The sequence below is a fragment of the Euprymna scolopes genome, chromosome 10 (genome assembly GCF_053919585.1).
Source record: "Euprymna scolopes isolate OS-2025 chromosome 10, ASM5391958v1, whole genome shotgun sequence".
Taxonomy (NCBI): domain Eukaryota; kingdom Metazoa; phylum Mollusca; class Cephalopoda; order Sepiida; family Sepiolidae; genus Euprymna; species Euprymna scolopes.
The window spans coordinates 26,888,891-26,916,451 of NC_136491.1; the positions used below are offsets into that span (position 1 = coordinate 26,888,891).

At 34.7% G+C, this 27,561-nt stretch overlaps 1 protein-coding gene and 1 non-coding gene across 2 annotated transcripts in view; both read left to right on the plus strand.

The window, feature by feature from the left end:
* Positions 1 to 27,561, plus strand: part of LOC145285883 (surfeit locus protein 4-like) — a 65,714-nt gene that overhangs the window by 35,686 nt on the left and 2,467 nt on the right. Inside the window, exon 3 of the mRNA XM_080134344.1 lies at positions 11,240 to 11,283. Within this exon, the coding sequence (XP_079990470.1) occupies positions 11,240 to 11,283 (44 nt within the window). The remainder of the gene's footprint in view (positions 1 to 11,239; positions 11,284 to 27,561) is intronic.
* On the plus strand, positions 15,647 to 15,751 carry LOC145286782 (U6 spliceosomal RNA). Its single transcript, XR_013869168.1, has one exon. It is a non-coding gene; the product is annotated as a U6 spliceosomal RNA (small nuclear RNA).

Below are 27,561 nucleotides of genomic sequence, written 5' to 3' on the forward strand. Positions count from 1 at the left end.
TCTTATTTAATAAATTGTTAGGTGAAAGTACAGAATAGTTTTTAAAAAATACCTTTCCCTCCCCATATTAAGAATGACTTTCTAAATGTTATTATTCGAGCCTGGTCCGTAGTCCATATGTTATATTCCAAACCCTTTGTCTTAACAAGGCCGATAGCCATTAGTCGTGTGCTCTCGTGTAACGAATGAATGCGTGAATGTAGGATTGACATGAAATTCTTAAAGATAAACTAAAATGACCGAAAAATGGGCTGAAATGACTTAAATAAATAAAAAGTAAATGACTTAGAATGACTTTAACGAACTTAAGGATGAATTGAATGACCTTAAGAATGACTTGAATGCTTAAAAAATAACTGGAATCGTTCAAAAACAACTTGAATGATCTGGAGAATGACTTGAATGGCTTTGAGACTGACGGGTTGTAAAGTGGGTGATCATTTTACATTAAATTAATACAGAAAAGTGATCCCCCACTTTATATCACAAAGTTACAGGCATAAGTACAGCATGTAGTAAGAAAAGATACTACACTTTGATCTTTATATTTAATTTATTTCGTTTAGAGAAAAAATTAAAATTAAAAAAATTCCAATATAAAATTAAAAAAACACTTTGATCTTGGCCAAAAGGCCAAGAAAAGCTTAAAAAGCCAAGAACAGCATGTATTAACAACAGACCTTTGATCTTAACCAAAAAGGCCTACGTGTTACGGACAGACCGACTGACTGACGGAGTGACTTATAGAGTCGCTTGCACGCGACTAAAAATATGTATGAAATAAAGTAAATATGAGATCGTAAAAATCAGATGGGTTTGTGTTTGTATTTACAAATTCAAAACCACAAGTAAAATTTACGTATTTCATTTAAAAAAAATTTTTTTTATTATAGACATTAAAAAATGAGTTGGTGTCATCAGCTAGAATTGAAATCAAAATATGTCGTTCCAGCCTGATGTTTTCTGTATTTAAGTGTGCGCATGCACATAAATGCAAAAATGTTGGCTAGTTGTTAATGTACATTTTACATGTAAATTTGCCAATGTCTGTGCGCGTTATTCATGTATATAAACAAAGATATTACTTGCTATAAACTATCCTTGGTGCATGAATATTATTTCCTGAGAATTTCAGTGTTATGTGATCAGTAGTTTAAGAGTTTATCTGTTAGATATTTACACACACACACACACACACATACATGTACTGTTTTCTTTATCTCGAAGATAAAACTTTATTTTCAATTGCATCCTTCAGATAGATGGCTCAAATACCACAATTAAGTCAATTGATGAAAAATTAATTTTCTCATATTTGGATTTTTTTTTTTTGACTATTGTTCTCCTTAATTTTTATTTTAATGTTTTGGTCTGACCGTTAGTTGTAGCTTGTCAAACTCGGAATCTATTGTTGAAATCTGGAATCTGCATTGAATTTTGAACAGAACTGTTTATTTAATCAGCAGGTGTAGCTTCCTGTTGTTTTGTTGGCCATGACTGGGTTGAAATCTATAATATAAATCTCCCCTGTCTGTTTAAATGTATGTATGTCTGCCTAAAACTTTTGACAGAGGCGACAAATTTTCACGAGATCAGTATCGTTTTAAAACTCAACCCTTCGGACAACAAATATTGAAAAAATTGTCGAAAAACATTTATTCCTTCAACTGGGTACTTTTCTACAAGGAGGGGGGGGGGTCACTTTTTTTGCTGATATTTTCAAAAGTTATCCCTTTTCGATTGACTAGTCTTAATTTAAACCTGCACCACTTCTGATTTGGCGATGGCCACAAAGGCATCACTTTTTTTTTTTTTTTTTTTTTCCCACATTCTTTTCCTCCTTAGTGGTATGGGTTCAAGCCTGCCTGCCTACTACCACTTCCTTTTGCTCAACACGCACCTCCAAACACCTGGGTAATGCCGGGCACTCAGGCTAGTCTTAAATAATTTGCAATTATATTTTGAATGTCATCCTCACTAACGACTGAACTCTAAATTTGTAGAAGAGTGTAAATTACAACTGAATTTTACCAAGTACTTTATTCGCTATGCCACAGATCATTTTGAAATTCCGTGCAAGTTCCTGGGTTTTACAAGATACACGTGAAAAGGGTCATAGTTTACATCGACCGAAACATTGTGAAAATAACACTGAGGATGAGAACAGCCCCTAAGAATCCAATAATCTATCTTCATCTAAAAAAGTTTAGGAACATAGTTAGTTTAATAATACACATGAAAAAATTGAAATCGTTTAAAATATCTTAATGTCATACATAGTTTGATGACCTAAGAAAGAATGTTAAAAAAATTTTTAAATCCAATTAAAATTAAGACAGTAATAATGTTATATCTTTGCTAAAACACAAGATAAAGCGATGAAATTTGCCATAAATTTACTTTTGTGCAAGGAATCCGAATATAGCATTGAAAATCTCCAGAAATAATTAGTTTCGAAGTAATCTGCAGTAAATGCACATAAATATGTTGCAATACTATAAAAATTCCATGTATCCGTTTAAAAAAAAAAGTTAGAGAACTCAAAGTTGAATTGTAATGTATTTTATGTATAAGAAACCTAATACTGGGACTGTTTCAAAATGAATACACTGCAAGATTTCTTTGATATTATTGTAGATTAACACCTGCTAAATCACCCCCACCTGCCTCTCTAAAATGTGACCCTCCCCTTTTTAAGGCAATTACATGTGTACACCCTGAAAAACTTAGAAATAAAACAAAAAAAATATTAAAAATCAATGTAAAATAACCTTAGATTTTAAAGCCATTCTAATGTTTTAGAGCAGTAAACCTTTTTTTTTTTTTTTTCTATGGGAAATAGATTTTGTTGCGTAGCCTAATGAACTTGCTTACATCACTAAAAATTATTTTCGACCAATATGAAGAATTATGATCTTCATTGCATCTGACGAAGTCCAGATGGCGCTTTCTATTCTTTATAGAAATCATTGGCTTTCGTCTTGCAGCACAGCATCGCAACCTTCAGTCTGTTCTTGACTGTAGAAAGAGCACACTTTTAACAAGATTACACTGTTGTTGGATTTAGGGAGCCATTTCAAATCAGTTTCTGAGGCCGCATATCTTGATAGCATTGTCTTCCCTGTAATGAGCAACTCTGGGATGACCAGATTTAAGGGCATTACGAACACTGCTGTTGTTTTGGTGCTTTTATACCGTTTTCTCATCACATTTCAATCTGCGACTGATTTCTCAATTGGATAAACTAGAAAGGTGGGATTAATGAGCTCCTGATGATCACTAGAAGAAAGTCGAGACATGGACTAAATGTTATGTTGTATAACCTGAAACAATTACGATTAAAGATGCTTTGTTGCCTAAAAGGTGGATGTTTTAAGTTGGTTTAAAGCTCATTTGTTGCTGCGGAGTTTTTTTTGCCTTCTCGAGTTCAAATTATTTTTTTAAATTAATGTGAACACTAGGATACTCCAATCAAAATTCAAATATGAACAGGTAAAATTATAGAGGAATAAAAAGCGAATCAAGTGAAGTATAGGTTGTTTAAACAGTTACAATCAATTTAGCTTAAATTTGCAGGTTTTGAAAAAATGACAAGTGCGGACTTTATTTTTACACCACTGGATATGTAAATTGTTAAATAGATCATGAAATCGTCTATTAAAACGTTGGAAACTATTTACAACAAATACTTTTAAAAATATTAAAATATTATCTTGGTTCACTTTATAATTTCATAAAATAATTATTTCTTGTAAAATAATATCTACGAAGTTAAAAAAAAAATTTTTTTTTTTTTTTTTTTTTTTTTTTTTTAGCCCTAAACTAACCTAGGTTTGGTTCTGCAAAAACCTGTTTGGTTCAGTTCAGATTCTATAGAAGTACCATATGCCTCTCTAATACTGGCTTCATACTGCTCGTTTTCTTATATAAACATGTTGTTATGAGGTAAATTTAGTTAAAATAGAACTTACACACTTTATTTTTTTAACTGAGTAGGAATGGTATGTAAATGTTGTAGTTTTAAGCCAAACTTTCAAACTTAACACTATCTTGTATAACTTATGGGACCCATGGAAATTCCACAAAATTAGAAATATATTTAATCAACAAATATTTTTTTGGACAACTGATAACATGCAGTAAATATTAAAATTTCTATGAAAATAGTGTCCTTTGTATTTTAAATATAGAACTGACCCAAATGAGATAAATTAATTAATACTAATAAATACTCAGAAAGTAATATTGTGTTACATAGTTCAATACAAATAATAAAATCACATTATAAGAGATAATCTTTAATTTGCTTCTTCAGTCCAGCACATCTTGGCAGGCAATGTTCTGTTATTTTTTTTTGTCCCCCCCCGTTTCTTTCGAATGTTCCCTTTTTTATGTAACATTTCACTAACATTTTTCTTGAGTGAAGAACTGCTGCACGTCCAAATTACTAAGAGTTCCTTTCTCACACTATTACAGCAATAATCAGATACTTTTACAATGATATTCGAAAACAAGGCTACATCAAAGGGAGGTCATTCACATATTCTTGTCCAGAGTTGCCAGATTGGACTATTTGAAGCATTTTGACCTTCAAGAATTGTATTTGGTCTTTTTTCAAAGCGTAACATACAGACTAACTAAGGAAAGTTCAAGCAGAATGTTGCATAGATTAATATTATGTGTCAGCCTCTCTCTATGAAAACTGTTTCATATCTGAAGTATGAGGTGTCTTCAGTAAGTTTCCAAACTTTTCGTATGGCCACTTTTATTGATAGTACGCACATGAAACTCTAGTCCCCTTCGAAGTAAACTGCTTCAACTGCAATGCACTTGTACTGTTCCAACAATTTTAAAAGGCGCCATAGAAATTCTCTTGTGTGAGCGTGTCAATGACCCTCATTACAGCCTCTTTAATCTTCTCAATTGTCTCATTACGACAGCCTCTAAGGTTTTCCTTGAGCTTAGGGAATAACTAAAAGTCACAGGGAGCAAGGGTCTGGTATATAGGGAGGGTGAAGGAACTGTCTTAATACCCATCTTGATTAAATAGTCTGTGACAAGGATGGAGTTGTGGACTGGTGCATTCGCGCAAATCTTCCATATCTTCAGTTCCTTGTGAATAATTGTGTGTACAGTTCCCACACTGACATCAAACTGTGCACTTATTGTCTCTATAGACACATGACCGTCTTTAGCCATGAAATTCTTTATTTGGCCAATCAACTCTTGTGTTCTGTCTTTACTCCTCCCACATCTCTCATCATCTCTCACTGTCTTCCTTGAATCTCTTATACCACTCCAAAACTGATGCTCAATTCATGCAAGATGATTCAAAAGCAGTCTAAATTCACCAGCCGTGATAATCAGGCTTTAGTAGGGTGTATTCCAATTTCTGCTGTAGCTGTTCATAAATCATAAAAATTGCTTAGTCATCTCATAAGATGTATAGCAATATTGAATTTTCAAGAGCTTATAATTTTAAATGCCTATACAAAAACTGGAAACTTACTGAAGGCATCTCGTAGTTCAGCACAGTATAAATGCATGTATATCCACTAAGAATGTTATTTTCATTTAATTCTGCTTTATGTCGAGTAATTTATTTTGCTTGGTTACACAAGAATTGTTTATACAACAATTTAAAAAAAACAAAAAAAACCTTAAGCTTTCTTTTTCTTTTAATGTTCTGTAGTGGGTTTAATGCATTTTTAATGATATAATCTTTAAACTTGAAGTTGCACCATATTTACTACGTTAAACACTATTTGGGATGCCACTTGACTGTTGAAGTTTTTATTTTTATCAACTGATCTGTCGAAATGATAAGTGTCTTTGGTCCTGATATCCTCAGATTCATACAGACTGATGATAGGAAAAAGATCCGAGAGACTGCTTGAATATTCCAGCACGTCTCCCTATTATGGTGCTACCATATCAGGCTGTCTGAAAATACTACCTTCCTGAACTAAAATGTGTCAAAAATTGAAGTTATTGTTTTTCCCCTTTCCCTTTTCCTTTCCCTTTGCAAAACTCTGTTCTGTAAAACCCAAACCAATTTTCCTCTATAAAACAACTAAGTCAAACAATATAAATATTTGAAAATATAAAGAACTTGCAGCATAAAAACTTTTACCAAAATGGATTCAGCATTAAATAAGCTGCAAGTGTTTGTATGCCATAAATAATCGAACCAAATCCTAGCTATCAAGACAATGCTATGTCCATTATGATGCCGTCTCACAATGTCTAAGTCTACATAAAGAGAAAAAGTTAGTTATTTGTTCATTGTGCTTCATATTTATAATGGTCATTTTATGATTTCTTGAATTATCAATGAAACCATCTTCTAGTGTATTTGTATGAATACTGAATTTTTTTTTTTTAATTTGATATGTTCATTTCTATAGGAAACAATATCTCCTTTAAATTATTGCTTTTTATTACCTTTTCATGACCATCATAAATGATGGAAAGAATACCAATTTCTACAGTAAATCTTGGAACAGCTGGCCAATAAACTTTTTCTTTCTTCAAGAACTTATATTTGTGAATAGTTGTCATTTTTTATTTTTTATAGCCTAATCATAAAAAGGGTTTTCAGCATGTAGATTTTGAAAGAATTGTATTAAACCTGTCAGTTCTATGTTTGGAATAATTTATTCATGTATTCTTGTGCAAAAGACCCCTCCCCTTCTCCTTCCACTCTTAGCACACATTTATTTTTAAACTTTTATTCACTCCAAACAAGATACAATACCACTTGGGCGTAAAGGGCTGCAATTTGGGGCCAGATTTGCTGAGGTATTATGTAGGGAGTTGGGCAGTGAGATGTCTGTTCACATTACGCTTGAACTTATGTAGGTCATTACAGTCAGGGAAGCAGGGGATTGTGAAGGAATTCCAAAGTCTAATAGGTAGAAGGAAGAAATTGTTAGAGTAGAAGGCTTACTAGCATCTAGGGATTTCTACAGTGAAGGGGTGGGATTTTGCTGCTTGTCAAGTTAGTTAGGAGCATGTACGTTAAGGAGGTACAAATACTATCAGTTTGTAAACTTGCATGTAGGTCTCAAATTAAGTTAATTTCATTACTCAACTAACCACTTTCCGAGATCAACTCTCAGATTTAAGTTGAAAAATTTTAATCAATAACACATAAAAGTTTGCTTTCATAAATGAAATGTATTCTGTAAGTGTTTTTTGTAATTTAAAAAAAAAAAAAAAAAAAAAAATTTTTTTATTTATTTATTTTATTTATTTATTTATTTTTTTTTGCAAATTAATCTTAATCCATCTCAGAATCTGGCTGACATCACAGATGAGCTGGAAACCAGTTCCCTCCATTCTTCTCTGTTCTCTAATTTCTTCAAGAAATCTTTCAACTTTAGAATCATATGTTTTGATATGCTGTCCTCACATCTCATTTGCTGGGTCTGCGTCTCTTTCTCTCATATTCTGCCTTGCAGGATTATCCTGACAAGCCCTCACGATTGTATGATGTGCTTGCACCACTTCAGGTTGTCTCATTTCATTGTAATAAAGAGGTCTCCAGAGCTCCATTGCTTATCATATCCTGTTCTACATTTCCTTGCTAGTGACACAGTTTCTATGATCTATATCCGCCTCTTTAGGTTATCTGTGAATATCCTCGATTCACAGCTGTACAAGATTGTGGAAATGACCAGAATGCATCAATCCAATCTTTGAACTTAGTTGTCCTGTCTTTGTAGATGATTAGTCTTTTGAACACGGACGTGGTCCAGCTGCTCAATAGCAAAGGACCGTAGACTATTGAGATATAATATTCAAGTATATTCAATGATCTTGGTTTTGACACAAGGTCACATGATGCTACTCTGCAAGATATTTGTCAGGTTTTTATGATGGCCGTCATTAACTATGTAGAGTTCAAATCATATCTGATGTATTTTGTGATTTTTATCAACATCTCCTTCCAATTTTTAGGAAATTAAAAAAAAAAAAAAAAACTTTTTTTAAATAAGAGGAAAAATAACAAAAAAAATGAGAATAAATTGATAAACCAAACAAAGGTCATAGGAAATGAGCTTAGTAGAAATACAATGGGAAGGAAGTTGTTAAACAAGGAACACAAAAGAAAGCTGAAATAGGATGAACTCTTTATGGCCTGGTGGAACTAACTCATTCAGTTGTAAATAAACAAATAACGGCATAAATAAACTGGGGAATTGATTCAAACACTCCTTGTACATATTAGTTCAGTATCTGGGTAGATGCCAGATACCTCCAGATTGCAACTGTCCATTGCTTACATTTAGTATACTGCCATTAATCAAGATGTGGCAGGTGATTTGGACAAAAGATCAGAATTTTAGAAGCAGGTGTAAATTTTGCAACAGTTTACAGACTGTCTTGAGTTTGTGATGATTGAGGACAGCTTTTAGTTTAAGACATGCCAGGCTACGGCTTGGACCAGATCGAGAGAGTTTTAGGAGGCCGAGATGAGGAAATGAATTGTTCAATAGAATTGCAAACAGAGCCTCAACAGAAGACCTAGATATGGACCTTAGTGTTTAGAGGGTTGTTTCCCACAATGGTGTCACATACACACCTAGAGCCAAACCGATTTTTACTGAATATTTGTGAGTTTGTGTTTTGTTTTTTATTTTTATGCTTATGAGTCACTGCAAAGCAGCTCCCCAATGTGGGAGACAACATGGCCAGAATAGAAGATGAAAGAAAAGGCCACAGAAACAGCATTGAGGTTGGTGATTGGGGGAGTACATGACAGCACGTATTACGTTCAATTAATCGCTCATTAATACAATTAGGAAAGAAGTGAATACACAGTAAAAATGACAACTTGTGTTCAATTAATCATATACACTGACTAATATGAAAGTATAATCGAAGATTTCAATATCAAAAAAGGCATATTTGTCATCTGATCAATACCCATCTACAGGTGTAAGACATGGTCAATGAGCGTGATTGATTGGCAGAACGTAAAAGGTTTTTGATAATGAGTGCATTAGTCATGTCTTGCATTGCTAACAGGTCGACCATGTCCCAAACTGCTGTTCTCTGCTAACACCTCAATCTAAAGTCTCTATCATCTGTCTTGTTTGAGCAATATCTCCGATGGTTTTGGCATGCACCTAATTGTTTGGAGGGAGTTAATTTGCAATGTAATCCTCCCTACCTTTTTTGTCGGAGAAGGAAGGGTGCAAATGTATCAGTGGACAGCTGAGAACTTAGTAATCATCAAAGAGGATTTCACTGAGCTCTTGGGTCCACAGGTGGTCAGCCTTTTGATGTTGAAATTGCAACGAGTTGGCTATCTTCTGCAACTTGCTCAGGGTCATTATGATTCTGGATATGGTGTAGGTAAAGAAACGAGCTGGTTTGACACAACTGAAATTTAACTAATCGAGGTCCTGGGTGCAGCCTTAACATCCAGTGGTGAAGCCCTATTTGAGGGCTGTGGAAAATGTGGAGTTGTCCCTTATTTACCATGCCCCTTAGTTACCATTGCTTACAAGTTCACTTTAGTAGTAATACTTTTTAGAGAATCTAGTGCTCTCAGATCAGGCTGTCTGAAGTTACTGGCTTCCTGACCTAAAATGCCCCAAACATTGATGTTATTATTTTTTTCCTTTCCCTTTGCAAAACTTCATGTTCTGCAAAAGTCAAAAAACAACTATTTTCTTCTATAAAAACAACCAAACCAAACACCATGAAATTTTTTTTAAATTTTCTTTTTACAAAGGAGTCTCCTCTTATCAAGACCCAGTGGCCACTCAAGGATAAGAGTTATTAATGTATGGTAGTCATTGAGACAATAGCGTAGTAGTTGTTAGTAGTGGTAAATTGGATGACTTAAGGTGACAGCTCCTCAAGAACTTGTTCATGTTGGACTTAAAGACAACCATATTGTAGTCAGCTGGAAAGTAGGCACACGGAACAGTTCCACAGGCAGGGATTTCTGAGAAAGAAGCTTTGTTCATGGAATTCATGTTAAAGTTTAGGCACAGATAAAGTGGTGAAAATTATTGATAGTGGTCTCAGCTAGATAAATGTTTTTCATGAAATTTTAGCAATGGGGAGATCATAGATTGAATTTCAGACAAGCACTTTACATGAAAATAACAATAGATCAGAGACAGGCTAGCAACGTTTCTTCTTGAAGCATAAAACTTTTTCCAGACTTACTAAATTCAGCATTAAATGACCCAAAAAGGGTCGATATGCCATAGAACAATCAACAAATATGATCAGTTGAAACATTTTGGATTTCTTGATTGCCAGTTTTGGATTTCTTGGTTGCCATCTAGGATTTCCTGGTCATAATCTTGGATTTTTCATGGTGCTATAATGGCAAATGATAATGTCCATCAGAATAATACTTCCTATGATGATAAAGTTTTACTTACCATTTTTCTTAGCTGTTTTTATGATGTTTCTACTTAGAGCTTTTAAAATGAAACTGGAATATGATAATTAGTCCGTAAGTTACAAAGTGAGATGGTCATAAATAATGCCAACTGAACCTCCATGGCATTATATGTTCAAAATTTCATCATAACATCTTAAAAAGATCTAAAGATACAGCTTTTTAAAGAAAGGTTAGGGTGTAAATTGAGCAAATTTCCTACCATTTTCAGTCACAAGCTTATATGCATTTTAAATAGGACTGACTCAAGGCAAAATGTCCAGTGAACCACATTTTTTATACTTTGTATGTTCATCACTAGTTCTAATAGGCCAATTTAAAAAAAAAACTAAACATTATTTCTTTGTTTTTTATGTTCTTTTCAGTAATGCTTGATTTGAGTTTATTCGATCTAAAGAAAAAAAAATGGTGTGGTATTGCAACCAAACTAAACTTCATGAATAAATATTTAAAGATATAAAGAATTTGAAGCATAAAAACATCCACCAAAATAACTGATTTGGCATCAAATAACTCTAAGATAATCAAATAACTCTAGGAAGGTTGATATGTTGTAAAACAAAACCATCAAACCGTTCTATTTTGTTGCTTTCATTACTTTCATAATCCTATTTGTATTTCTTTGGAATTTATTTTTACCCAGTCTTGATGTTGATTTTGGAATTGAATTGTGCTTGGTTGTTACAGACATGCATGCCAGAATTTCTATCTTGGTTGAATTTCTATTCCCTTCTAATGACTACTTGTATTATTTCATGAATAGTATTAAAAATATTCAGTTTGCATATATTTGTCACTTATTATTTTCAGACGATTGCATATAGCATTCTGTGGGATTTGAAGTTTTTACTTAGGTAAGTCTTTATGTATTTTATCAATTGTTTCGCTAATGTAGCAAACTATTAACCAAATAATTCAGGACTCTACATTGCGAGTGAAACAGTCACATTTGTGAGTGCTTTTTCAAAGTGGTGACTAGAAATAATGAAACGGTTATCTTTTGGCAATTGTATTTCTTTCACTGACGATGTTCCAAAGCTCACTACTGAATGAAAAATATCTTTTCAACTTGTTTTTTTTTTTTTTTTTTTTTTTATATATATAAAATGAACAAAGTTAAATTATTTAAACAATAAAAGTTTAATAGAATTTTTTTTTTTTTTTTACAAAGGCTATTTAAAAAAATATCTGAAGAAATTAGAATGTTTATACCTGTATCAACGTAAAATTTGTAATATTTAGAATTACACTTATTAAAAAAAAAAAACAGAAAAATCTTTATGCTGTACATACTCGTCACAGAACGAAGATGTCATATTCTAAAAATCATGTGGGTTTGGCTAGTAATTTTTCTATTTGGCTAGTAAACGAAAATATTTAGTTGTCAAAGGTCAATAAAAAGATAAATTTGTCCATAGAGCCCTATAATTGTGATCATTTAGATTCATATAATTAGGCTTGTTTCTTAAACACAACGATGTTTTTTTTTTCACAAAATGTATATTATTTATTCAAATAATAAAAAAAATAAATTCTAAATAATGCACTTAACCAAGTCAATTTATTAGCACCTAAATTCTACTAAAAAAAAAAAATTTGACCTCTCACAAACCTCCCACATTTTCTAAAAGTAAAATATGGATGTATATTTTCAAGTTGAATTCATCTTGCAATAACATTTTTGTTGTTGTTATTTAAGAACTAAAAACAACCAAACCTTACAAAACATATTTACAAAAAAATGTATCTTTGTATTGAGATGATCAGACTTGACAAACAAGATCATAAAAAAAAGGGTATCTCAAGAGACTGGGAACTTGGTACAATTGTAACTTGTTATTCGATAAAGATAATTAGGTCATGTCCTGAAAGTGATTGAAGGAATAATTGAGCAATAAATAAGCATTAAATGAAAAGGAGTTGTTTTTTTTGGGGGGGGGGGGGGTTTAATGCCTCAGCAAAGCTATATTTATCTTGAGACAAAAGCAAGAAAAGTACCTTGGTAAAAAGGACTTGTCTTTTGATTTTGTGGATCTGGAGAAAACTTGTGACAGTGCCAAGAGATGTTATCTGGTGGGTCTTGCGTAAACTAAGGGCGACAAGTGGTTGGTGAAGATTGTTCAAGCAATATGCCAAAAATGCTACAACCCATGTTAGAATTAACAGCAAATTTAGTCACAATTTAAATGTCAAAAAGTAGTACATTAAGGATCTGTACTGAACCTCTTGCTTATCATTTGTGTCTTAAAGATATCGTCCGTGGAATTTCATACAGTTTGTCCACAAGAAATGCTTTAGCACTTGTGGAATGTCTTCAATTTAAAGAATTAGGTGAAAGCTATGAAAAGTAAAGGTCAGGGATTGAATGTTACCACAACCAAAGTGTTGATCAGTGGTTTTAGTATTGGAAAGACCCTATAAAGCAGTAACTTTGCTCAGTTCATCGTAAGGGTGTTAGTAGCAACTCAGCTTTTTGTAATATTTATGTAAGCATTGGGCACACATGAAATGCAGTAGAATTGCAGATAGATTAAGAGATGATAACCAATTTGTGTTTAAATAATGTAAGACAATAAAGATGGATGATAACTCTGATGTAGTGGAAGTATATCTGAATGGTGAGGCTATTATAGTTGTTCAGAATTTTACCTTCATAATATCATTGGAGCACAGGGTGGTGTATGTACTAGTGCGATTACAAGAGTTATGGATGAATGGATGGAAGGAATAAGTTCAGAGAATTTCTGCCATTACTAATTAGCATTCCTACTGTCAGTCAAGGGAAGTCTCTCGGTATATGTATATAGTGTGATGTATACAAGTGGAATCAGACCAGTGAAAGTTGAGGATATGTGTTGCATGGAGAGAAATGATATGAGAATGTCTGTAATGTGAGTCTTTAAGACAGGCTTAAATCTGGTAACATCAGATCAAGATTAAATTTGCCTAGTATGAGATGTGTGCAGATCAGGAGACTTCGATGGTATGGCCACATTGAAAGAAGGGAGGAAAGTTTTTATGTCATTAGTTGAGTTCACGCTAAGGAAAACCTGAGGAAGTGATAAAATAGGATAATGTCTTGGCCACATATAAGCTTGTTTGGAAGTCAACTTAAAACCATTCAATGTATTTTATCATGTAAAAATGGACATTAATCCGAATTATATTTATTCCTTACAAAAAAAAAATCTTTTTAACTTAGAAAAGTTAAAAATGATATTTTTTGTAAGAAATATTTGAAGGCATGAAAATTGTTTTTATCATCCCATCTCAACATTATGAAACTGTAAATACTAATTTTGAATCACAAACGTAATGGTTGGTATGTCTGAAAATAAATGTGCAGATTTATTTAACAAACAATGTAAACAAAATTTACTAATGGCTAAGAGCATTTATTAACAAATTCTAAGTGATACTCTTTCGGAGATTGAAACCTTATTGCAAGCGATAACTAAGAATGACAAATTAACACGTCTACTCTGTCATGTCCGAGTGAATGAGAACAATCAACTTTCAAAGATTGCATCAAATAGAACATAAATATAACAACCAGGATGATATTGGTAATTTGAATAATACAAAATACTGTGTTTTTTGTTTTGTTTTTGTTTTGTTTTTTTTTTGTTTTCAGTTGATAAATACAGGGTGTCCCAAAATGATCTAACGCATTTGTTGGTCCAAAAAAATTAAATAATTAAAAATTTAATGTATGTAGAATGCCATTTTATTTCAGTCTTAAATATTAAATCAGCCAAATGTTTCTCATCATTGCTAACACACGATTGTAGACGGTCACAAAAGTTTTCAATAACTTGATGGATCATTTCATGTTGAATAGCAGCAATTTTGAAATGAATGGCTCGTTTTAATTCTTCAGGAGATACTTTTGATTCAAATATCCTCATAAGAAAAAAAATCGCAGGGGTTTAACTCGGACAATCTTGCGGGCCAACCAATATCACCACTCAAAGAAAAGAAAAATGTGGGAACATTTTCTTAAAAAAAGAAAAATGCATAAATACAAATGAATTTTGATCTAATTAAAATGGTGTTCTACATAAATTTAATTAAATAACAAAGAAAGAAAATATTTTTTCTTTTTTGATTTAAAAATGTGTTGGATAATTTTGGATCACCCTATACATTTTACATAAACATATTAAAAGTACTTTGTAAGTGCATGAGTTTTTTTTTTTTTTTAATTACCTTCAAAAGATAACTTTAACAATTAATTGAAAATTACTTTTTAATGTTCCAATACATTTCCTTGCATTTCTCAATTTTGTATAAAAAGTTTTTATTAAATTGGCATTTTTGTAATAAATATATATACGGGGGGGGGGGGGTTATTATAAATGCATTGCTTTCAACTATATAAATAATTGGAGTGCCGAAAATATATTTGATTCTTTGTATTTGGATTCACCGGAGTACCGTTCTCATCTTGGGTGTGATTTTCACAACGTTTCAGTCGATGTAACCTCCGACCTTCTTCAGGTGTTTCTTGTCGAACTCTGAATGTTTCTGTTGAATTTGGGAATTTGGACGTAATTTTGTGTGGAACCCTTTATTTACTTCACGGAGGTAGCATGCTCTTGTTCTGTCAGCCATGACTGGATAGAGGTCCTAAGTAATTCGCAATTGTATCCCTCAAGTAAATAAAGAGTTCCGGTCAAAATTCTATTAAAATTCCTGAGTTCTACGGAAACATTCCCAAGTTTGACAAGATACACCTGAACGTCGGAAGTTACATCGACCTAAACGTAAAAATCACTCAAGATGAGAACAGTAGTCTGATGCATCCAAATAATACGAATAACCAATCCTCATCTCAAAAATTAAAAAATGACATTTGATTCTGTCAATCAACTGTATATTTACTGTCGATTCACTTTTACAATAAGGTGTAATTGCATAAGCATTTTTAATTTGACTTTGTTAAATCTGACCAATAGATGAAATAATTCAATACTGTAGTGACCTTATTTGAATGGAAGATAAAAACCCGTTTTGTATGAAACGAGGGATGACTTTGTTGCATAACAAAACGTGCACTTGTTATTGAGTAGCAACTTCTTAGTTCCATCTTGCATTCTTCGTTACACCTGACAATTTCAGAATTTTATTTTTCCTCTTTGGCACCTTGACAGAATACACCACTTAGCTATGAGGTCATAGAAAACCAGGCAAAATGCTCTGAATAATAAATAAATCGTTCACTTTGGCAGTACATATATTAAAATTGAAAGGATACAGCAAATATTAGAATGGTCTTTGCACAAGGATGACATGCAAATTTGTGAAGTATTCTGTATTTTTAATGAAAAAAATTAAAACAATATAGCACACAAAATAACTGAGAAGGGTCAGGAGGATGGAAACAGTGAAAGCATTAATCTGATTTTCACTGAAAAGGTACAAAGAGAACTGGGACTATGGGAAGAGACTTATTGACCCCCAAATTCCAGGGAAGACCAATGGTTGTTGCTATTGATTTCTTTCTGACAAGTGGCTGTTGTGATAACGCAAAGGTTATCGGAAGAGGTGGAGAGTACTGGAAATCTGGGGAGACTTGTTGCTAGACTTCAGGGAACAGTACTGGTTATTATTGAGTAATTTCTGATGATGGCCTCTGTGAGAACTCCTAGTAAATACATAATAATACTATATATTAGTGGCCTGGCAAGGCCACAGGGGAAATAATCGAAGCAGTAAAACTGAAGCTGGCCTGCAAGACGCTGTATATACAAATGTAAGCAAATTTGATAAAAGCAAAGACCATCTCTAGGTAATGTATTCAAAAAAAAAAGTTTAAATATTTAGATAATTTCTGATTTCAAAGAAACTAAACTATTCTGATATATTAAAACCATTCGTCGATTTACAGAAACGTTAAGAAATACACCATTGACAATTCTTTTTTTTTTAAGAATGCTATCAAGCTGACATTTTTTTTTTTTTTTTTTAATTTCATATTGGAAATGTTATTTTTAATTTTTGTTTCAAAGTAAAAATTCTAAACATATTTAAAATTATTTTTCTTGAAACTTTCCAACCAGTAATATATCTCTACATGGACAATGCCAGGTGAATACCACTAGTGTGTGTGTGTGTGTGTGTGTGTGTGTGTGTGTGTGTGTGTGTATTAAAATCATGCTTCAGAATATTTTAGATGAGGCTTGATAATTTGGATTATTGGGACTTTGGTTTTTATGTTCACAACATTTCAAACAGTGTAACCACTGACCTTCTTTAGGAGCACTTATTTAGACTTCTCATCCAACTCGGGAAGAACTAGTAAAGAATTTCAAACTGATCCCTTTATTTAATCCACCAATATAAATTGTGATAAGTGAGTTTTCTGTTCAATCCTTACTACAGGCAATAATAACAAAATTAATACTTGCTCCTGGCTGACAGAACGAGAACAATCTAATCTCATGGATTAAATGAATAATTAAGTTCAGTCTATACACGTTCCCGAGTTTAACATAAAAGGTATTTACAGAATAAAGACCATGCTATCATCAGATGTTTTGGGTAGTTTAAAACGTCAGAAGATGCCAAAATTCCAACTCGGAACCCAAATTTCCAATGTAGATCCTCACTATAAGGTCTCCTCCAATCTCAGGGATCTACATTCCAACCTTCCAGAAGTTGAAATTCAATTACAGGAGACTAAACCTAACCTGTTGTTCCTGTGTGAAACTGGCATTGGACCGACTGTTTTCCTAGATAAGTTCACAATCAAACGATACTCAAACTTGTCATCAAAACCTGACTTCCCCAAGATTGTCATGGACATGGAACATGTGCCGACATTAAGGATGGCTTTCTATCTGGTAGGGACATCTCTAAAGAAGATCCTAAATTGTCCTATATGTGCTTCTGAGTAGCATTTACAGTACTGCATTTATATTTGTCCTCTATCATCCCCACAATCGTGTAGTTAGTATCGTTAAGAGTATCGCTGAGAAAATTGACCACATCCTGTCTGCTCATCCCTCGGCTGACATTCACGTCTAAAGACTTCAATCTTCATCATGCTGAATGGCTAGTCCATTTGAACAAGACAGATGATGAAAAGAAGTTCTGTCATCACTTCTCTCTTGCTTATGACCTAAAATAGATTAACAAGCCCACTAGGATCTTCTAATCACTCGGTCGTCTTAATTAAGATAAAAACCAAATGTAACAAGTTCTCGGGTGTTCCTCTCTACCATACAGTTGATTGATACTTTATGGTTGACTGGGATAGCTTCCAAACGTTTATATCTGATGTACCTCTGCATTCCATGTTTAAAAAGAATGTGTCCTCATAGTATCATATTTGACTGACTGATTACTGTCAGTATAGACTGCTTCATACACTCCAAGAAATTCCAACAAAAATCAAAAAGCCCGCCATAGTTCACTTGAAAATGTCCCACCACCAAGAATTTTATTCATTTTTTTTTTTTTTCTCACCATGCTGTTAAGTTGAAGGAAAAATGCCGGTTAGTAAAGAGTCCGTGTGTCATCGCTCTGCGATGTTATTTTGAAGTGCCCGAAGAATGCATATGCAAACGATATGAAAATCTGGGTTGTGATTTCAGTGATAGAAAATTCATTAAATTTTAAAATCCCAACTTGACAAAATATTTCTTGCATTTTTTTATTTTTTTTTATTTTTTTTATTTTGTAACAACAAAAGGATTGCTTTTGATTTTTCAATTTTTCATCAAGTTATCTCTAATACTAGAAAAATTTATTTTCATTGAAAAAATTGGTTAGCATTTGTGCAAAAAAAAAAAAAAAATACAAATCACAAAACTTCCGTTCAACACCTTCCGGCATTTTACATAAATTCCCCAGAAATTTCCGATGATAGCATGATCCTCATTATGCATATGTACTACATAAAGGTCCCCAAATTCAAAAAGTTGCATCTGAAGATAGTTAGAGATTAGATTGGTCAAATTGTTGTGAATGTGAAAATTGAGATAAGAATAGTAATCGAAATAATATAAATAAAGATGACTTGTTGATATTCCAAGTGCATAATACAATGGCCGTATTTGACATCGATACGTGTGTGCGTTGTCAATATGCAGCAGGTGCGTGGTGTAAACAATTCCGAATAAACTTTGAATCCAAACAGACTTGACAATGGTCATTACTCACCTGGAAGGTAACTTGTATAAGAGATGGAAGCTCTAAGCACATAAACATGTTGACATTTTAGTATTCAATGATGTTGATCTGTTCTTTTTGATTCGAATACGTGTTCGTGGTGCACTGTTTAACATATCCGTCATTAAGAATGCTTTCTATGATAACTTCCAGACTGTTATGGATAAAATCCTATCATGAGATCTTGTGTTAGTTGCTGGTGATTTCAACGCCAACACAGGCATATTGTTGGCCAGTTTGCCATTAAGGATCGCTGTTCAAACGATGAACATCTCGTTGACTTTACAGCAACAAATCGGATTTCAATCTTGAGTACCTGTTTTCAACATCACAAATGACATGAGTTGATACTCCAATGATTGTGTCACTTAGAATAAATTGACCACATCCGCAAGTCTCACCAGGCATCTGGTGTGCTTGACTATTGTGCATATTGTGAGGCAGAAACTGGCAATGATAATGGCTCTGATCATGTCAAAACTACATCTATGACTAAAGACAAATAAGACCATCGACTGCTGAGGACTTGGCCGTCAGGCCAATATCATAGTGTAGTATCTGTTCTGATGCTGCATTTAATCTTTTCTGTTCTCTATCAGTGCAGAAGAAATCCTTTATGACTGAGACAATTTTAATTTTTGTTCCTTTCCAGAGTGCCCCTTTTGGGGAGCTGGATTTTCTCCAAATTAAAAACCAACCTTGTGTCTAACTCTGCCTTCGTGATGAGGCAAATAAATAGGAGTTAAAAAAAAATGTTGATATTGTCGTTGATTTAACTCCATATAAATAAGTTTTCTTTTTTTCCTATAAACTTTAAATCATGACAGAACCCCTTTTTATTATTGGAGTAGACACAGACTTCATGTTTTGACAAGCTTCTGGGCTTGACCTTTATTCCTGACCTGAAATGGAACACATATATCAAATCCATTGCCAAGGTCGCTGGAAAAATGGTAGGATCCTTCTATTGCTCCAGTAGATATCTCACTCCTGATGCAATTCTCTACCTATATAAAAGCCAGGTACGGCCAACGATGGAGTACTGTTGCCACATTTGGGCAGGGGCTGCTAGAAGAGCTTATCCTGTCTTAAAAGTTCAAAATAGACTTCGTAGCTTAGTGGGGGATGCCCTTTTCTCTTCCCTACAACCTCTTTCTCACAGAAGAGACGTTGCGAGCCTGTCTCTGCTTTATCATTATTTTCGTGGCATGTAACTCATCTGAGCTTCAATCTATGGTCCCCCCGTGCCAAACTTTCACAAAAAACACTCGTCTAGCCAAAAACACTATCAATAATTTCCTACACTTCTTGTCTGTGCCTAAACCTAAATGTAGATTCCATGAACAAAGCTTCTTAGAACTGCATGCCTGTGGAACTCCTCTTCCGTTTGCCTGCTTTCCAGTTGACTACAATCTGTCATCAAGTCCAATGTAAACAAGTTCTTGATGAACCGCCTCCCCCTAAGTAATCCAATTTACAAAATTCCCACTACTTATGTTTACTACGCTATAATCACATTGACTAATATATATCCATTAACCCTTATCCTCGAGTGGCCCCTGGGCCTTGATAAGTAGTGATTCCTGTGTGTAAAAAATAAACCCCTAATGTCTATTTTCAATTTAAATTAGTTTTTCTTTTCCCATGCCGACGTTAACATCATTGTTTTTAACATACACATTTTTCTTCTACTTTTCAACAACCTTTGTTTTAGGAGAGGATTTTTTTTTTTTTTTTTTTTTTTTTTTTCACCCTAAACAAGGCAGTGCTACTAAGTCATAAGGGACACATGGGACAGATTTGCAGGGACACTATGAAGAAATATGTTACAGCCCAAATATAAAGCTACACAAAACTCCTTTTGAATTTTCTCAACATTTCAGTGGTTTTGAAGCACTTCAATCAATTGACACAAATGTTAAGGACCAATCCTTCAAAAGCAATGTTAATAAAATAACACATCAAACTCTTGGTACTAATAAAAGATGTGTCAAAGATTGGATATCAGGCCGCACAATTGAGCTTGCAAACCGAACAAAACAAGCTTGATGTTCCAATTCTGATTTTTGCCAACTGCATTGCAAAGCCGCTCGCTCTGCGAGAGCTGATTTCAACATTTATTTGTAGAAAATTGCCGAAAACATGGAGCAAGCCTCAAGAGGTGATACTATAAAGATATACCACAACCACAAAACCATTCAGAGGCAGCAACAAAGTAATCTTCAATCTACAAGTTGAGCCTATTACAAATCTTGAACACCTCCAACGTTGAAGTGATTACTACTACAACTGTTCCTTCTCCAGTTTATGACTGTCGTTAACCCCAACCCCTTACTGATGAAATCCCCGAGCATCATAAAAAAACTGAAAAACAAAGTGACAGGAGGAGATAGCATTTCATCTGAAATCTTCAAATATTCTTCAAACATATTGGTCCCAACCCTCCATCAAATCTTCACCTATGTCTAGGAAACTGAAAAACTCTCTTGAGACTTGAGCAATGCTGTCCTGCTTCTCTTTTACAAGAAAGATGATGAATGCTGTTATAGTAATTATCGTGATATCAGCCTTATTGATGTCAATGCAAACATCTTGAAGCAGTTTTAAAAACAATGAGACATGACCTCAAAACTGCTTGACCGAATACAAGCCTATATCTCCGCCCATACTAAAGTCTGCATGTATGGTCAGGAGTCCTGCTTCTTTGATATTCACTCTCATGTCAGACAAGAACGTGTTCTCTCGCTTACACTCTTCAATTGTACTATCAACTGGCTCACATCGAACACCCTGTTGAACTTTCATGATATAAAAGTAAATCGTGGTCTATAAATATCGGATCTGGACTACACTGATATCACCATATTGGGTGAAAGCTTTTCTGACATCCAATAAAACAGACAACAGGTCTTCTTCCAAATGAAAAACAACCGGTTGTCCTCAGCACAGAAACTGTTGAAGAGGTCGATCAGTTCAAATATCTTGGTTCGATCATCACCACAACAGGCCAAGCAAAGGAAGACCTCTTCAACCGCATCAGCAAATCTCACGGTCAACAGAAGACTGTGATCGTGACTCTTGTCTTGTAAAGAAATAAGGCTGTACACTAAAGTTAGGATCTACCAGGTCTTTGCCTGCATAATTCTTATTTATGGCAGTGAAACTTAACCTATGCGTGCAAGTGACCTATACAAACTGGAGGTATTCAACTATCACTGCTTATACTGCATTCTCCGTATCCACTGGTAACAGTTTATCCCTGACAATTTGTGCTCCCTGCAAGATCCACTCCCTCCAAAAATCTCTGGCTGGAAGAAACGTCACAGTGGCCAATTTAAAACTTGAAGCAGAATGTTGAACTGATTCTGGGCTCTCACCTGTTGTTGGAACCGTCAATGGCTTTCAGACATGAACTTGCTGAAAAGACCAACTGACCCCAGGGTAAATGCCATGACCATGATTCTTCTTTTGGGATTGTTTGTTTTATAGTACATTAATTCTGCAGCTCATTTTGAACTGTACAATGTACAAGGGTCACTCCAAAAGTAAAGCCTGTTATTTTTTATTTTTTTTTAACGTGAAAAGTTGAAAAGCTACAAAGACAGGTGTGGTGCCATTAAAATAAGCGACGATTTGTACTCAAGAATTTATTTCTGTACATCATCACCACCATTCTCCTGACATTTTTGTCAGGAATTCAATGATACATCTCTGCATCTGACACACGTCCTTGACGGGTTGCTGTTGTAGTCTCACATTATCAATACCTGAAGCAGAGATGAAACTTTCAGGTTATGAATGCATAAGTTCAGTTATGATAACGCATATTTTAATCCTCTCTGATCCATGCAGGTGAAAAAAAAATAGGAGGCGTGTATAATAACATTTTTTTTTCTTTTTTAAGCACACAGTTATTTGTAAGCAGATTTCTTATCAGTTTAATTGCTACTTATTATTTAAAATGACAACTTAAAAAAAATATACAAATGTCAGTAAAAGGTTATCATAACCTTTGAACATAACGTAAAACATTGAAAACCATTTGAAAAACAAATTGGTTGTTAGTGAAATTGTCATTGACTTTAACTTCATATAAATGTTTTCTTTTTCTTGAATTTTAAATCTGGGCTTGACCTTTACTCCTGATCTGAAATGGAACAGGTACATCAAATCTGTTGCTAAGGCCGCTGGAAAAATGGTGGGATCCTTCTATCGATCAAGTAGATATTTCACTGCTGATGCTATTCTCTATCTATATAAGAGCCAGGTACGTCCAAGGATGGAATACTGTTGCCACATCTGGGCAGGAGCTGCTAGAAAGGACTTGTCCTGCCTTGATAGAGTTCAAAATAGACTTCGTAGTCTCATAGGAGATATCCTTTTCTCTTCCCTGCAACCTCTATTTCACAGAAGAGATGTTGCGAGTTTGTCTGCTGTATCGTTATTTTCATGGAAAGTGTTCGACTGAGCTTCAGTCTATGGTCCCCCTTCCCCAAACTTTCACAAGAAACACTCGTCTAGCTGAAAACACTATCGATAATTCCCCCGCTCGTTATCTGTGCCTAAACCTAAACGTAAATTCCATGAATAAAGCTTCTTTCTTAGAACTGCACACCTGTGGAATTCTTCCATTTTCCTGCTTTCCGACTGACTACAATATGGTTGTCTTAAAGTCTAACGTAAACAAGTTCTTGATGAGCTGTCCCACTTAAGTTAACAAATTTACCAAATTTCCATTACTAATGATTACTATATTGTCCGATTTCTACTGAACCCTTATCCTCGAGTGGCCTCTTGACCTTGATAAGTGGTGATGCCTATGTAAAAAAACAAAAAAACACTTGATTATTGAAGTAGACACGTAAATCTAATGTATATTTTCAATTTAAATTAGTTTTTTCTTTTGTCATGCTGACACTAACGTCATTGTTTTTTATGTAGAGATGTTTTTCTTCTACTTTTCAACAACCTTCGTTTTAGGATGGGATTTTTTTTTTTTTTTTTTTTTTAGAAAAACGTGCCTAAAATCCAGACAGCATAGGGAGAATCGTGCAAAAAAAAAAGACTCTGTTGGTTTGGTCACATTAAAAGAATTGATGAGAATTTGGGGTTAAATGCACAGGGTGGAATGATAAGTATCACCCTAAAGAAAACACTACAGCTTTATTGTAGAACTTTTATTGAAAAGATCAATTTAGGTAACTTGAAACTTGATTATGTAGTAGAGCTGACATCTATTTAATGTAGCCACCTTCATCCACAATAATCGCCTCTATATGAGTCCAGAATTAGGAGCATGCCTTTTCCACAAGCGCCGACAGGAGCTTGGTGAATACTCAGTGGATAACTCGCTTTAGTGTTGTGGGAGGTCATGTTGGTGATGTTTTTGATGTATGAATAAACGAAGTAGTCTAGTAAGTTCAGGTTGGGGGAGGAAGGGAGCCAGTGAGAAAAGAGTACAAAGTCATAGCACACCTTCCGAAACCAAGACTGGGTCTCTTTGGACTTGGAGGGGGGGGGGCAGTGCCAAATCCTGCTACCACACCCAAGATCTGCCAGCGGCCACCTGATTGCACTAGGGGATCACCACACTCTTCAGCACATCCACGTACACTTTAGTGTTGACTTTCAAGCTGACTTCAAAAATGTGAGGTAACATGATGTGGCCCTCACTTGAAACCATACCGAAGACCATAGACATGGGTCATCTGATACATTGAGCTGTGCCCTCAAACTGTCCAGATTTACATTTTGAGGATGTTGACGATGTCATAACTTGGATTGGTAGAGAGCATGAGTTGTACAGTGGCACCTCTCCAATCTTCTTAAATTGTCACGTTTAGACATAATAAAAGATTCCTATTGTTCTTGGGATTTGTACACAACTGGCCAACTAGTAGCTGGTCTGCAACAAAAAAAAAAAAAGAAAACCGGTTTTCATCAAACGGAAATGGAATCATGTCTTTTCTAGGGTGGCAATTTTATAGTTCCAGCCTGTAGAAAAGGGTAAGGAAATGATGAGGATGAATTTGAGAGAAAGGGATAAAGACCTGGGCGGAGATATTTTGGAAATAAATTTTTAAAAGCGATTCAACACCTGCAAGCATGTAAAATAAGTGTTAAACTAAATATGATGACAGACGATTTTAAGATGTAAATAACCCGACTGTTTGCATATTTAGAAACCACTTAGCTTGAGTGTAATGAATAATTGTGTCGTTGTCTAATATTTTTTCATTATCTCTACTTTGTCTTTGTGTGTGAGTTATTCCCTATGGACTCTGAAACAACTGGGTCAATTTTTAAAAATATTTTACACAAATGTACCTTTTTTTTACAAAGGAGTCACCACTTATCAAGGCCCAGAGGCCACTCAAGGATAATGGTTAATAAGTGTACAATGACGTAGTAATTGTTAGTAGTGGAAATTTGGTGAATTGGATTACTTAAGAGGAACTGCTTTATATATCTGGAAGTGTTCTTAGATAGGTTCTGTATCAGAATGCCTCCGATAAATATTGAACATCGATAATATCCTCTTGAAGAAGGAACAGGCAAATTTTGGCCAAAGATAACTCTTATACAACCTAACATCACAAGTGGATTCGAGAAGTTTATCACCGCAGAAGCGCCCGGCGTATAAAATCAACAGTAGGTGCTGTAATAAAACGGAGGCGTTCAAAATGAATATTCCTGTTTAGAGCACAATTAATCCATGATACTTGACTTTTGTATTTTTTAACTTAAATTCCATACATTATATAAAAATGATTTAATAAAATCAACAGTAGGTTCTCTACAGTGCAATGTAAACTACAATATATTGTGGACTGTCACGGCAGGGAGGCATATAAAGTTTCCACCCGGTGCACTATAGTGGGTCCACAGTTAAAACGAGCAATCAATTGATTTGATTAAAAAAATGGGATTTCACCAATTTTGATGGCAATAAAAATATTTAAAGTGTAGATATTCGTTGATCTTGCATTCAATCCTGGGCAACATTGGGTCACTCTACTAGTTGATTTTATATATTTATTTTTAATTTCTATTAAATTATTTTTTGTTAATATCATCCAATGACGTAATTAACTACACGTTATGCTTGTGTTAATTGACAAAAATACAAAATGTGTGTGTATCAATTTTGAGGATTGATAATATTTAATTTGTCTATGATTTATTACATCAGGTAATAAACATTATTTTATGCAATGAACTTAAAACGTTTTTTTGTTTGTGTGAAAATGTGATATTATAGACTGACTACCTCCCACCACAACTGTGGCTGTCATAACATGATGAAATCAGAAAAAATGACCAGCAAATTCATTGAACTCCCCAGACAGTATGATGCCATGACAATTAGCTGTTAGTTTTTGGGTGGTCATGTGACAGATGTCTTAAGTTCTGATGGTCAGGTGAGAGAAACTGAGAAAAAGGCCGGACATTTAAGTCAAAAGTAAATATATTTAGAAGACGAGTAGATAAGATAGTTTTAGATTAAGGTTTACCAGTTGATCAGCTTAGGAAGTTAAGAAAATTAGATAGTGCTCAAGAGGAGTTAGTTGTTTGAGGAGAGAACGAAACATCAGTTTGAGCAGACAAGAAGATGACTTTGAGTGAACAACATTGAATGTATCGACAGGCAGATGATCTCTGTTAGGTTGTAGCTGATATCTTGGATTTGACAGATGGAAATCCTAACTCAGATGAGGCACTAGAAACAGGCATTCTAAGCACACACAAACGAATTGATGTTTCAGTGTACGAGGGGTGTGCAATAAGTAATGCCCCTGACCCACTTCCAGTTGTCTGATCTAGCTGAAATTTTGCATGTGCAATGATTTATATCTCTACGGGTTATGTGGCAAATTACAGCTCTGAACTAATTGAGGTTTCTGTTTTACAGGTGTTTGAACTGAGTCAGGTGTGAAATGGAGCCTGTTGAATGTCAAGCAGTGATCCGGTTTTTGTATTTGAAAGGACGCACACCACAGGAGACTTTTGATGAAATGAAAGAAACTTATGGTGATAATGTCCCATCATATGACCTTGTAAAACGCTGGCATCGTGAATTCAAACATGGCCAGAAGTCTGTGGAAACAGCTCCCAGACCTGGTCGCCCCCTTCTGCCATTGATGAGGCATCTGTTCATCAAGTTGAGGCTGCCATTTTGGAAGATCGGCGCATTACTATTCGCCAAATAGCCCAAGATGTTAAGATTAGTACAGGGTCTGTGAAAACTATCATTCATGACCATTTGCATATGCATAAGGTGTATGCCAGATGGATTCCCAGGTTGCTCACACCATTCCAGAAGCGAGAATGCATTGAGTACTCGAGGATGAATTTGGAGATGTGCCAAGATAAGTCAAAGTTTTTCAAAGGACTGATTACACAGGATGAAACCTGGGTCCATCACTATGATTCAGAGACCAAAGCCCAGTCAATGCAGTGGAAGCACTTGGACTCACCACCTCCAAAGAAGGTAAGGGTGCAGCCCTTCGCTGGCAAGGTCATGCTCAGTCTTCTGGGACCAGGTTGGAGTAGTGATGACAGATTTTCTGGCAAAGGGTACCACAATTACAGGAGCCTATTATGCTTCACTTTTGAGGAAATTAAGGGAAGCTATCAAAATCAAGAGGCGAGGCAAGATCAGCAAAGGTACCCTCCTCCTGCAGGACAACGCTCCGGTCCACAACTCGCATGTCGCCAGATCAGAAGCATGGGCGTGTGGTTATGAAACCCTTCCCCATCCTCCCTACTCTCGTGACCTTGCACCCTCTGACTTTCACCTCTTCCCAACCATGAAGTTGTTTTTGAAAGGAAAGCGTTTCCCAGATGATGCAGCCTTGATTTCTGAACTCACGTCATGGTTGGAGGACCAACCTGGGGTGTTCTACAAAAACGGTCTCCAGAGCTGCATCAAATGATGGGAGAAATGCATAACTCTG